General features: G+C 37.3%; 1 protein-coding gene across 1 annotated transcript in view; it reads left to right on the forward strand.

The window, feature by feature from the left end:
• The window catches only part of DCC (DCC netrin 1 receptor), a gene marked incomplete at both ends in the record, with an annotated part of 936944 nt that overhangs the window by 449039 nt on the left and 472594 nt on the right, over positions 1–15311 (forward strand). The window contains one exon of the mRNA XM_081097320.1: positions 9918–10202. Coding sequence (XP_080953446.1) covers positions 9918–10202 — 285 coding nt within the window. The remainder of the gene's footprint in view (positions 1–9917; positions 10203–15311) is intronic.

A 15311-nucleotide genomic window follows, 5' to 3' on the forward strand; every position in this document is an offset into this window, starting at 1 on the left:
TCCCCACTCTATGTCACAAAGGATTAAGATTGCTTGTCCCTTGTTTTAATTGGAGATTTAAAAGATGTTTCCATCTAAATGCATTAGCACTGAGCTCCCCCACCTCCCTGAATTGTGCTTCCTGTTTGAAAAGCCCATTAAATGGTCTCCTTGCTGATTGGCTGGAAGCCTATACAACTTCCTGGCTGTAGGCCATTAACACCCTGGCCGGAAGTGCTGACAGAAAGATGAAGGGATTTACACCCTCTGGTTTCTGTATTAAGAACCAGGACAAACAGTATGTGGTCTTGTCAGCGGATAATGCAATTTAAAGATATGATTTCTTTCTCCACAGGTGCATTTGTCTCTGAAAATTAGCAGTTCAGCTTGGTGTGAATAATAAGGCATCTTGTCTGATGAGTCTGAATCATATTAAAGTTCTGTATTCTGGACAAGCTTATGATTTATAAGACTATTAACCATTTCTCTAAATGATGGAACTGGAATCAGCTTATTTTTTTAGATCTAAATTCTCTGGTAACTTGAAAAGTATAGTGGAAAGGACGTGTAGGAAAGGTGTTATGTTTTATAAAGGGAAACCACATATATATATATAATACCGGTGAAAATCTCCTGTTAATTATTTGAGTTATTTAAGATAAAATGACTCTTTAGCAACAAAGAACAATGCACTATGATAATATGATTGCTTTGCCCAAATTCAATAGTTAACTATATATCTCTGCAAAGATATATGTGAGGTAGATGTGTGTTATGCATACATAAATTCACTGGAAAGAGAGGTATGTGTATTTGTATATGTATGTAGGTATATGTGTGTATGTAGAGTTATATATGCACAACTATAGTCAAACACTGCTCTTCAAAGCTTATATTCTAGCGATGGAGCCATGCTTCTTCTTAAGAACTACTTCTCCATACTTTAAGACTTCTTTTTACATTCATAGGTCATAAGATCATAAACTTGGAAGTCGTTTTGTCTGTGCTTTTATAAAAAGTGTATAAGAACTCTGATATTGAGGCTTAAAGCTACTCTAAAGGAATATTTCACTTCGAACTACGTACACCTGTAACACACACCTGGCTCCCTTAGCACCACGGGGAGTTTTATCTCTGACTGCCCAGGCATGTCCTTTTCCTTCTTCCTCCTTAGTTCAAGTATCAGACAATACAATTGGGCCAGGAGAAGGATCCCGCAACTAAAGAATGTTCATGAAGGATGCTTTACTCTTCTCCAATTTACTGACATTCTTCTACAGCAAAATAATGCCTAGGGACCAAGTACACAAAAACATCAGTTGGAATAAATGATTAGTTCAGACTCTTGTGGTGGACATTGAGCCAGGTGAGTGTGAAACCCTTACCAAACTATGATCTTCGAGGCCAAACAATGTTTTTCCTCATACATACCTCATTATGTCAGGTATATTTGCTTACTCTGGGTCAAGCTAACCCATATTTTCATAATTCTTTAAAAAGTTTTGATTTTATCAAGATTTATCTAAAAAGAGAGAATACATGCCCTGGTTGGTTTGGCTCAGTGGATGGGGCATTGGCCTGTGGATTGAAAGTTCTCGGGTTTGATTCCGGTCAAGGGCATTTACCTTGGTTGCAGGCACATCCCCAGTAGAGGGTGTGCAGGAGACAGCTCACCGATGTTTCTCTCTCATCAATGTTTCTAACTCTCTATCCCTCTCCCTTTCTCTCTGTAAAAAGTCAATAAAATATTAAAAAAAATAAAATAAAAAGAGAATACAAAAATCACACAAGTTCAACAGTTAAGCAGAAATATTTTGGTGTTTCGTTTTTATTGTGCGAGTGCATAGCATGCAAATGTGTTTTATTAGCTTCAATTTTCTCCCAGTAGGAACTTCCAAATCCAAATTAAAATTAAATAGATTCACCAGAAGTCTTTAATCAAAGATATTATTTCTGCTGGGATTTCTTGATTCTCATATTACAGATTGATTTCATGGGGGAGGAAATAGAAACTAAAATTCTGAGAGGAAAAAAACAGAATTCTTTTGCTATATTTGATGTGGCTCTTGGCTATTATCAAATTGAGTTTAATCAGTTATATACTGAAATACAGGTTTTCAGCTGACACTACTCTCTCTGCTGCCTCCTTCTATTGAAACTGTATTCCATTTAGGTTTCTCCTTCCTTTGGTCTCTGTCTACCAATTCTAAATATAGGACTCAGTGCATATTTACTACAGAAAAAAAGTCATTCATTTTTAGAGGATGTTGGTCCTTGGAACAAACTGAGAGTAAAAAATGTTGCGAGAGAACTTCAGTAGTGCCCTTTACTGCAATGCAAAGGCTAGACTTCATCCATCTATACTCTGCCTTACACAGTGCCCAATATAGGCTGGGTAAAAGTAGGTTTACAGTTGCAATACGCATACATGATACAATAATTAACAAATAATAGAAGAATAAACACGTGTCTTATCCTCCCAACTGTAAACCTACATTTGCCAACCTCTGTCTGTATTCATTCAGTGTTACTGGGTAATAAGAAAAGCTGGCACTTAGTTTAAACATTGACAGGTAGAATATAATGTAACCTTTTGGATAATATGCTAAATTAAAGGTTTGAAACAATCTTAACCCAATAGATTCTTGTTTTAATGACCGTTGAAACCAATAGGATAATCTCCTGCTAAGTGTCCGGGATATGGGCTTCCCTGTTAGTGGGTCTTTGACATGATTCATTCAGGAAACATGCTGGATGTGAATTCCCTACGATGCCATGCGCACGCTGCCCTCATGGAGCTGTAGAACTTGTGTCGTCAAAGCACACAGGTCGTCTGATCAAATTAGAGAACTCCCAGGCTCTCTCAGGTGGTAGAAAAAAGCAGTTGTAGAGATTGCTCAGTGCTTCCCCACCATGTAGGCTACCAGAGGCCCGGAGGCTATTATCAAAAAGGATGATTTGGAGAATCTTGAATTACTCCATGGACTTGAAGACCAAAAATCTAGCGAGGCTACTTGGTGAGGTTGTGACAGACCAGCATTTAAACTGGCTCTTGGTCACCCAGAGATTATGGGGGTCCCAAAATGATCACTTGGTTCCAAGTCATAGGTATAATCAGTCTTCAAGAATCTGGGAGAGTACCAGTTCGTTATAGCATTTAGATTGGACAAACCCCAAAGACGACTCTAAGTAAGACTCAGCTGATGACATATCTTCCTGACATTTTTTTTGTTTGTTTTTGCTTATGAGAGGAGTTCATTGTGTGTTCCTAGTGCCCCTAATCTTGCAGAGTTAGACAGACGGACTGTGTAATGTGCACTTTTCCTCCTCCTGCCACACTTCTTCTATGACATCCTTTTGATGTTCAATTAATTGGCCATATGATGGTTCTTCCAAGCTCACACACTGGACCAGTGTGGCTACCCCCCCACCCCCAGGCACACGTACTAGATGTGTTTTGCCTCACCACTTCTGAGCCACTGCTCTTCAGCCAACCACCTAGGAGTCTGTGATTTTCCCATGAAAATTAAAAAGCTAAAATTCAAACAAAACCTTTCAATAATAGAGAATGGAAATGGTAACTCTCAGAGGGACATAGAGACAGAAATGTGCTTATAATGAATTCCCAGAATCCTTTATTGGTCTTCTGGCTACGAAGAGGCACCAGATCTAGAGAACTTCTCTTTGATTAGCTCTATTCTCTTTCCTGGGGCTAATTTGAGAATTGAAAATGGGAGGTGGGTAAACAAGGTCTGACTTGGAAGGGACACAGCTCTCAGGCTTTCATTTGGAGCAAACAAGGCATTAACAGCAGCTCCCCTGGGGCAGTTGCTGTAAAATCTCACCAGTTGCTGAATGTGTAGAAGCCAGGCGTGTTTCCAACCCCAGAGCCTGTCCCCCAATTGATAAGTCTCCTTTTATTAAATGAATTTTAATTCCTTAATAATTAGACCTTCCATAGGAGGAGATGAGGATCCTGATAGTCTGGCAAAGAGGCTAGAGGGCAAAGCAGAAGAATGTGCCATTTCCAGATTAGAATTTCAATGAAGGGATAGGCCCCCATTTGAGTGTGTGGGTGGAGGAGAGGTCTCCCTGGAGGCGGAGAGTCTTGGCGTAAACCTGGGCTGTGAAATGCTTTACTTCCACTTCTGCTTAAAAAGCAAAATAGTTTCGAATTAAGTGACTCAGAGAGCAGAGTGCATGTTGAGGATAGTCAAACTTTCCCACCATCAGGATCCGATGGGAAGATTTCTCCTAGTCCGTGTGGTACATGGGTGCATGGGTGGAGGGAGACTATTGTTCTCATGATTTTAATTCTAACACATTGGCTGTCCTTGCAGACTTAGCAGCTTTCATTCATTGCCATGGTGATTTTTTGCCCCATTTGTTTAGCATCACAAAGGAAAATCCCAAATGAAAAATGTTGGCTGCTTTTGTCATTAACATTTCCACTGCCCTAGGGACAGCCAACAGTGTGGTTGTCCCTTGCTCCTGAGGAAATACGCATTGGCCAGAACCCAATGGATGGCTGCGGCCTGTCCCCAGGCTGTCCCAGATTGGGGGGGGCGGGGGGGGCTGCCTCTGAGACGCTGATAACTTTGTTCCTGGGGACAGTGATTTGAAGGGAGGATGGGGAAATCTCATTCTGCATGTACATCCCTGGTCCACAGTTTAAATTTATGGGCGTAGATAAAATTGTCATGGATGCATTAGGCATAGGTTTCCTCTCCATGCCATTGCTTTTCAAATGAAAGGCTTGATGGGTTGCCATTTATGTAGCCTCAGCTGTTTGCTTTACTTTTCATGAAGAAATCCCTGTTTTCTCCCTCTCTTTCTTCCTCCCTACCTGTGGCTATCTTTCCTAGAACCCCCATTGTTTAGGGTCTGGGATATTTTCCTAAACTAGTTAATTTACCAGTAATACATTTTTTCACCCAACATGTACTTGATGGAGAATTATGTGCCATATATATAATTCACAGTACAGAATAAAATAGACCCAGCCCTGTTTTTGTGAAATTTATAGATTAGCTGGGATGATGGCTAGCAAATTAATTTTCTAGTTAATTGATTACAATTGAAATAAGTGCAACAAAGGAGATATATAGGAAAAATTGGTTCTGTCTATGTCTGTGGACGTGTCTCCGAGGAAGGGAGGGTTTCAATACTGTGTTGGCACTATTAAATCCCAGGTATTCAAGCACTTTGTTATTGAAGAGCTGAAAATAAAATATTCTCTCTCCTAGTAAATGTTCTAGAAAAATAATTGTGCTTATAGCTGTTTAACAAGCCTTGAGCAACATTTAACAAAAATAACATATATAAATAGACACTAATATATGAATCCGTTTAGAGTTCAAATCAGTACTGGAGAATAACTGAAGGATCTCTTACAGAAATCAAAATAAACAGGGTGAGACCCATTTCTTTATGACACGCTCATTATGGCTATATATCGCCTTCTCAGAGCGCCTAATGCTTACTATACAACTATAATCGGGAGAGTTGGCATCAATAAAACCTGAGGCTGAAGCTTAGACTTTGACTGACTATTAGTCACTTATAAAATTTGAATTACAAGTATCTTGTGTTTATCATTTCTAGGACAGGGGATAAACGGAGCTGCAATGTGTGTCTGACTTTCCCATATGTAAAACCGCATGCTCTTTGATGTGAATGGCTCCTGAACTGATCCTGATCCTCATTAATCCCTGGCTGTGCAGATAGTGTGTAAACTGTAAGCTGGTTTACATGGGATGCTTCCAGCAAGTCCAGGTATTTCCAAATCTGAAGCAGGCATAGCATCCTGGGCCAGGCTAGTGTGAGGGCAGAGACCTTGAATACAAGTCATTCTTAAAAACAGCCTTTGACAAGGTCAACAGTGAAAGACTTCCATGCCTGGCTGGTGTTGCTAAGTGGTTGAGCATTCACCTATGAACCAGGAGATCATGGTTTGATTCATGGATTCATGGTCAGGGCACATTCCCAGGTTACAGGCTCGAACCCCAGTGGGGGTTGTCCAGGAGGCAACTCATCAATGATTCTCTCATCATTGGTGTTTCTATTTCTCTCTTCCTCTCCCTTCCTCTCTGAAATGAATAATATAAAGACCTCCATGAAAGCACTAAAAACATGTTTGTGTGCTATTTTTTAATAGTACAGTACTACAGGCTGAAGCTTGCCTATAAGACAATCTAGAGATAAAGTACTTATTAAATAACCGTTTTTACCCAGTGCTGTGCTGATATACTTGGAGCAGGAGTGGGGAGGTACTGATATATAAAAGAAATTCCTCTTGAGATATCCTCTCTTAGGTTGGGGAAATAAGGTGTTTCAGGAAGTGTAATAATTCAGTCCCGAAGCTTACTTCCTTAAACATTCATGCAGAATGTAAACCTTTGGATCAGTTTTGCTCCCATTGGAGTCCCATCTGTGATGTGAAGGCAGTAACTGAAAGAGCTGTTGTGGGGATTACATGAGGCTGTTGCTAAATGATTTAGACTAGAGGAAAAGATAACACCGAGGCCTTGAGCATAGTCACCCAGCTGGTTAAATGGTAAAGCGGGGAAGTGACCCCAAGTAATCTGGCACCTAGGCATGTGCATCCCCAAACGCCACAAAATATGCTGGAGAGCGAGGAGACGTATTCAAACATAATTATCAACATTTGCATGTCTGCAATGCTCGATTTAAATATTTAGAGTCACATCGAACCTCGGTAAATATTGAAGTATTTCTTTCTTTTAGTAGATATTTGATATACTCTGTGTACATAAAATACCAAAAAATACACACATATAAACATATAAATAGTTATTGGACTTTTATTTATACACTCAACTCTGTCATGCTATCTGTGAGTGACATAGACATTCAAAGGGTTGAGAGATGATCTCTAGTAGCAAGCCTAGGGAAATGGTCATTTTTTGACTCAGTATCTCAAGAATGACTACAGTTTTGATAGGTAGATATATTAGGAGAGAGGGTATACCTCTTTGGAGGAAGTATCATGAGAATTAAGTCAAGGGGAAGTCATGTTTAGGGCATAGGATGGTCCACTAGGTTGGAGAATTATTTTGCAAGAGTTATAGAGATGAGCCAAGATGGTACATTGTGCTAGATTCTTGGGTACCAGAATTAAGGGTATAAGACAATACTAAAAATGTTTTGGAGCATCAGAATTTCCTGAGTGAAACAATAACTTGGGTGATGTAGGAACACTGATTTTTTGACGTTGTTTGAATGGATTAGGGTAAGAAAAGAGTAGAGATAGGAAGACCATTTGTGCTGTGATCACAGGGGTTCAGATGAGATCTAATGAGCCTGAACCCGGCTATTCTCATACACAGGCAGGCTCTTGTTGAGCAGGTAACTATTTTTCATGAGGATCTAGTTAAAATTATACCTTTATCTACTTATGGATAAAGCACAGGAATTGTTCGCATTGCATTAGAGCATTAAATGACTCTTCTGACGACACTGCGTTTCATTCTTATGAGTTACAGTGAGTTTAGTGTTCATTACCGGGTGCTCATACTCATGCCTTGAAAATATAGTACTAACTTGATAGCCTATAACTTCTTCTCCTTTTAATACTATTGCTGGTTTGTACAACATTGGGAGATGTGAATGCTACAATTCAGCACAATATTGGGAGCATTAATTCTAGCCATATAGAGCCTCATAAACTTAGAATTGCTTTTTGATGTGCAGGGTTTCCTTTATACAGACAAAAAGAAAAAGGTACAGAATCATAATTTCTCACTCTGTTAAATAATCAATTATTTGAAGTTTTCACACATTACATTGATAAATTTTAAATAGGCATTTCTGACCCCTGTTTATTAAGGTCTGAAATCAGCATAGAATGAATATTGAATAAGTATGTAGAATAGTATCTGATTAAGTTTATAATTAAGTTTATAATCAATATCATTAAGTTTAATTATATTAATACACAATTTTGTGTCGTGTATGATTCCTTTAGCTAGGAGAAGTTTACAGAAAGGAACCAATTGTTGAGTATCATTTTGAATTACCCTTTCATTTTATGTTTTATTCTATTTCTAGAAATTTGCAAATAAACATTTTGAATGCCACCAGCATTCAGATGTAAAATAGATATTTAGAGTTTTATCTAACATGCATAACTTATATAGGACCATACATCTGAATATGCAAAAGTATTCAGAAATTTTCATAACTTACCGATGTTGTATAAAATATGTAACTTGTATATATAAGTACATTATTCCCAACTACATTTCCTTAGTTACAAGATTATATGTTAGGGATGGAGACCACATGAAATTATGATGTCTTGACCTAGACCAGTGATGGCGAACCTATGACATGCGTGTCAGAGGTGACACGCAAACTCATTTTTTGGTTGATTTTTCTTTGTTAAGTGGCATTTAAATATATAAAATAAATGTCAAAACATGAGTCTTTGTTTTACTATGGTTGCAAATATCAAAAAATTTCTATATGTGACACGGCACCAGAGTTAAGTTAGGGGTTTTCAAAATGCTGACACGCCATGCTCAAAAGGTTCGCCATCACTGCCCTAGACCATTTTGCCTTTGCCCTTTTCACTCCAGCAAAATATTCATCATATTGTAGGGAAAGTTAGGTTTGTGAAAATCAATAAATCCCAAATAAAACCAACAGTATTTAAAATAGAATATAATGGAATTTATTATAGACTAAACATTGACTAAATAAAATTTAAACCTGAACCTAGCAAATTTTGAGTTAGTTAAAATAAGTCTATAAAATAAAAATTACATAAAATATGATCAGCAAAACTGAATGTGAACCCCAAATTGATATATGAATAAAACTTTATCTGAAATGCACATACAATGAAAAAATTTTGAGTAAGATTAAAATGAAAATAGAAATATTGTAATATAATTGTGAAGATTAGCACATGAGTCAATGAATTAGCATTACTTAATTGAGGTTACTCTAAAAATAAAGTTCATCTATCAGTAATGGCACAGTCTATATAATAATGTTTATTTGCAATTATAAAAATAGTTCTTATGGTCAAAGCTTTAGGGTCACAATTATCCATCTGTTGAAAAAAGGGGTTTCAGAGGGCAGGATTACAGCATCATTTACCCTTTCACATTATAACATCACGATGACCAAGGAGGCTTCTCTAGCAATGCTTGTGCTCAGGGACTGACGGTTGATTGGTTTATTTTTTTATTTTTTTCCACTTTCCACTACATTTTCTTTTTTTAAATTCTTTATTGTAAAAATTATTACATATGTTCCCCGTTTTTCCCCATTGACCCCCCCAGCTTTAGCATTTTTTCTCTACACCACAACCCTAACTGACAAATACGGATGCGTATTTGCCTTAAGCCATTAGCCCATCACAGTTTGTTCTCTGTTACTATAATCTGTGGTTAATATCGCCCATTTTTTTTCTTGAAGCTGCCCTAGGTTATGCCATGTGGCCAGTTCATCATAATCCCATATTTAAGAGTTCTTTGTTCAAAGTGGGATGATGGAATGAGCACAGGACCCGGATCAAAAAGAAGCAAGTCTCATTTGCAGTATTACCACGTAACCACTGGGAATTTATTTATGGAATTTCACTTTTCTGCGCCTCCATTTCCTAATGTATACAATGAGGATGATCTTGTCTGCTCTGTTTATTTCACAAGGCTCTTTTATTAACCCATAACAGCAGAACAGTGAACTTCTAGAGATTAATGGCCGCATCATTATCGGATTTTAGCCCCAGAAACTGTTGTAGTGCCAGGCACATCCTGTGGTAAAATGAGAAAGCAAATGAGATGAAATATGAGAAAATACTTTGTAAAATACAGTTTTCTATACACAATACAAATGCGATTATTTCTATTGGTGACTGTCACATCTCCTCTGAAAGCTGTACCCTTCCTTCTTGGTTTTTCCCACAGGACCGCTGAGGTTTCTCTCCCAGACAGAGTCTGTCACGGCCTTCATGGGAGACACGGTGTTACTCAAGTGTGAAGTCATTGGGGAGCCCATGCCCACGATCCACTGGCAGAAAAACCAGCAGGACCTGGCTCCGGGCCTGGGCGACTCCCGGGTGGTGGTCTTGCCCTCTGGCGCACTGCAGATCAGCAGACTTCAGCCTGGGGACACGGGGATCTACCGGTGCTCAGCCCGCAATCCAGCCAGCTCGAGGACAGGAAATGAAGCCGAAGTCAGGATTTTATCAGGTACTGCAGTACTCTCTCTCTTTTTTTAAAAATATATTCTTAATGAATTCAGAGAGGAAGGGAGAGGGAGTGGAGATGGAAACATCAATGATGAGAGAATCCTGCACACCCGGCACGTGGGATGGAGCCCACAACACGGGCATGTGGTCTGATTGGGAATCAGACCATGACCTCCTGGTTCATAGGTCTACGCTCAACCACTGAGCCCTGCTGACTGGGCTTATAGTGTTCTTTATTCTCTCTAGGATTATACTCTAGCGTAGACTAAACAACCATTTTTCCTTTAACAAATTGTTTATATATTTGTTTTAAGTTCCTTATTGTGTATTGGGGTTTTGTTTTATATTTTCTCTTTCACTTCTTCTTTGATCCATTAGATGAAGGTATGCCAAAAGCTTTTCCTATTTGTCTATGTCTTGTAGCTGAAGTTTCCAGAGAAACAGATATTTTCCTTATATTTGGCTACATTCATTCATTCAGTCATTCCATAAATATATGAGTGTTTCTTTGAGCAAAGCCCATTGCTAAGCATTTTTATGTATTTTTAAAATTTTTTCTCTAGTAACATTTTTTAAACATGAAGGTGATGCTTAATGAGGTTAAGAATCTTCCCCAAGTTACCATTAAACATGTATTTACTCACCCATTCATCCACTTGTTTTTGAGAAGCATTGTGCTAAGTACTACGGATATATAATGACTAAGACTGACATGGAACCTGGCTTATTAGAGTCCTGGGTGGCATGGACATATACATAATTACACTGAAGAGTGATTGATATTATGATGAGAAAAATTGTTCCTCTCTTCTTATCTCTTTTTCTGTTCTCTGGCAACTCTCTAAAACTCTAGGCTCATTCCCGTCTCCAAAATAATCAGAGATTGGATTGGCTATTCTCTAGGACCTTGTCTCTTCCGATTACTACTACTATTAAATACCTATGTAATACTACTTTCTCATTTAGTCTCACTTGTAAGGTTTAGTTAGACTTGTGAGAATCACCAGGAAGGCACATACTTGAGAAACCATGATAGACTTCTATCTAAGTATTGATGTTGGCCCTTGTCTCTGCTCTCTGTGTGTAGTTATCACAGATCCTTCAGCTGTGTGGAAGGTCACACTCCTGTCATCCCAAAAGCAAACAGGGAGGCAGGGGAGAGTGGTGGGAGGAAGAGATCAACCAATGAACTCATATGCATATATGCATAGCCCATAGATACAGACAATATGGTGGTGAAGGCTTGCAGGGAGGGAGCAAAGGGCAATGGGAGAATAAAAAGGGACATGTAATACTTTCAACAATAAAGATTTATATTAAAAAGTGAACTGGCAATTTGATGAAAGTCGCAGGTTCTTTAATAAGGGCATATCTAAAACCTCTTCAAATTCTTTTGTGTGATCTTTCCCCCATTATTCACAGAAATACTGACTTAAATGTGTCAGTGGCCATCAGCAACACTGTTACCTCCCATCTGCTAGGCAGTGAAAGATGCAAATTTAGCATTTATTCCAAAAATATACATGCATTTGTTTAGGTATCCATTATATACGTACAAATTTTAAATATTTATACTCACATATCCTGAATAATGCATCTGTTAAATCTATCACATGGGAGGCTTAGGTACACTACATAGAAAATTGGCAAGAATATGTTTGACTATCTTAATATGACTGAGAGGTTATTTCCCTGTGGTATGAAGGCATATAGTTGGACTAATTAAATATTAAATCTGAAATGGAAAGTTTTGAAAGGCATGGAGATATTATCATTAAATCACCATTTACCTTTATTTGTTCACTTTGTAAATCAATGCAGGTTTGCATTGTAATCCATGGAGGTTTATGTAAAGCCAAATTTCATGTTGTTAATTTGGCTAAATCAAGAATATGTTGGTATACTTTGGAGGTGTCTGTTTTTTTCTTACCTGAGAGGAAACTGAAAATTTTTGAATTCATTACATTTAATGAGAACTTTTCTCCAAGTTCTATTTGAATAATATTAACTTCAAAAAGGAGTTATGAGCAAAGGTAATAAATACACACACACCACATTCACACCCACACACACATGTTACTGTCATACTTGAATAAGGTTGTCTCATTTCTATTGGTCACATAAAGGGGCTGCTGAAGGGACGCATGTTTGTCCATTTATTCTTAAGTTTGCAAGTTGATTTAGAGGTCAAATATACAGAGCCACAAGTACAAAAATGAGTAAGAGAATGAGTGACTGAATGATTCCACCCAGCTCCTCTTACTTGCCACTTATGGTTCTCTCATTTTTAAGATCATGATTATTTTTTTCTGAATCAATTTCCAATTTCCAATTTAAGGAAGTATCAATTTGAGGGAGTGATAAATTACATACATATATTGCCCATTCTTTATTCTAACACTTACTTAATCCATTATGATAGAGTCCATTAAAACAGAAACCTGTCATATTATTAACATGATTTAGGAGCATTAAAGTGGAACCTGAATGGTTACCACTCTTTAAAATATGTATTCTTCCATGGTCATTTAAGTACCATGTTGAGTGAGGAAGTTGACTATATTGCTTTAGTTTGACATATAAATGCTAATTAGAAGTCGCATATACAACACTTGATTTTTACCACAGTTCATATAGAGAGTATTCAAATTGTATGTATGTGTATATAGACAGTTATCTACTTCTAAATGATATATATGTTATTGTACTTATTCAAAGTTATATGACATACATTTCAAGTTGCCACTTTTATACAGCAGGTGTCTAATATTACACAGTAATAGAGATCTATTGAATTAAGATTTTAAAAATCAAATAGCTGTTTTGAAATGCTGTCTTTCAACAGCAATTTTGGTTTATTCACTGAATAAATAAATACTTTATTCAAAAACTTTTAAGTGGATCTTATATACTTGGCATGATGCTGATTGCTAGGAAGACAAAGTTGGAAGACTGCCCTTAGACAGCTATTGTCTAGAGGGGGACATAGACAAAGCAGCACGGACTGTGCTATGAAAGACTAACGCACACAATGCCATTATGACACATAAGATAAAAACACCAGTGTGTCAGTCTTGGAGAACAAGTGGTAGCTAGGCCAAGAGATGTATATACATCAGGAATAAAAGAGCATTTATGAGAAAACCATAGAGGAAAGAGAAATAAAGACTTTTCTGAGTAACTTAACTGCACACATTCTGTTTAACATGATCATAGGGCAAAGGAAGGGTTGAAGGAGGACGAGTTACAAGTAACACATGTAAAGAAGATAAGTGGAATAAAGGAAGATATGGTAGAACGTGTGGCAGTAATCCTTCAAAGACTTGACCAAAAGCTGCTGCTAAAGTGATATCACAAGGGATTCAGAAATGAAGATGGGTGGTGAGATTTGAGGGCAGGTCTTGGAAACATATTAGATGTGATCTAAGAATGAGGGGATGGAGTTCAGGCTCAATGGAAGCTGAGTAGTGAAATTTCCACTGAGATTGGGATTGGGGTAGTGGTGCATTGTGTACAAAGTAAATTGCAAAGTTTTAAAGGAGATTTTTTCATAACCTAATATTTTCCAGATTCAGTGAATATTTTTTTTTTCATTCAATGGTAGGAAAATTGGTAATGAACTCAGTTTTTTGATTAATGTTTTAAGATAGAAGTTAGACTTTTGCTTCTGCGGAATTGTACATTTTTAGCACATTAAGTTAGTATTAAAGCACAAAGAACTTTTTTGAAATATTGATAACAACACACTAAGAGCTGAGATGCTTTAAAATATCTTATTGTATGCAGTGGAGACTGTATGAGTGTATAAGGGGCTGAAGTGGCCATTGAGACTGTCAAGTCCACTTCACTCAGCTCTCATTACTCCTGAGTGCCAAGTAGTACATTGGATTGCTGAAATATAAATCTGCTATGGACACGAGGTTGAATAAAATAACTGGCCCATACTCATATTTCAGTTTTCATAATAGCCTAATTGAATTGAACAATTTGTAATTCAATATATTATTCATCCACTTAAATACAATTAGATGACCCTGGGCCCTGGGTAGCCATGAACTAAATATCTGTGTAATTAGAGTCATTGGTTTTGATGGAATAAATTGGGCTAAAGTATATTTCAAATATTTTTTCTCCATAATATTTTTATTGAAATAAGTTTTAACAAAAACCATTCCCAAAATTATATTATTTAAATAGAAAAATTATGTTTTTTAGCTTAAAAATAGTTTCATTATTTTGGTCATCACTAAGAATGACTACTAATTCAATAGGTGCGTTAAGATTTTTGGTTTGACTAAATATTGCTTATATTGCAAAATTAAATCTATTTTGTTATCATTTGTTTTTACAGTTTCTACAGAATAATGATCTGTAGGGGACAACAAAAATGATGCATACTTTGTTTTTAAGTTTACCATCATGCCAGCTAGCTAATTTGTATAGCTATATGATTATATAAGACAGGAGAGGGTAAATTCAGGAAAACATATTTAGTTCCAAATCAACACAGACAAGAAATAAGTAAATTTGAGGTGGAAAATTTGGAAAGTCTTTATAGAGATGTTTACGTTTCTAGATCATCAGGGGAGAAACATTTATGGAAAGATGGCAGCGGATGATAAGTCTCGAAGGAAAGGTTGAACCTACACTGTGAAAAGCCTTGAATCCAGTCCCAATCAACTAGATTTAATTCTGTTCATTTTATTAACGGTTGCAAATTCTTAAAGGTTTTTGAGCAATGGATACCATAAACATGCATATGGATAAACAGAAACAACAAAGTGAAGAGCAAATAAGATTAACATATTAACTTGTTTTATGTACCATACTTAATGTTTTTACTGCACTGAAGGATTTTCCCATTGCCCACTTTCTTTTTGGAGGCTAGTTTCTTTTAATACATTTTTATTGATTTTAGAGAGGAAAGAAGAGAGAGAGAGAGAAATAGAAACATCAGTGATGAAAGAGAATCATTGATCGGCTGCCTCCTGCATGCCCCACACTGAGGATCGAGCCTGCAACCCGGGCATGTGTCCTGACCGGGAATGGAACTGTGACCTGCTGGTTCATAGGTTGACACTCAACCACTGAGCCACGCCGGTCGGGCAAG

Source organism: Myotis nattereri, assembly GCF_964212035.1.
Source record: "Myotis nattereri genome assembly, chromosome: 8".
NCBI classification, from domain to species: domain Eukaryota; kingdom Metazoa; phylum Chordata; class Mammalia; order Chiroptera; family Vespertilionidae; genus Myotis; species Myotis nattereri.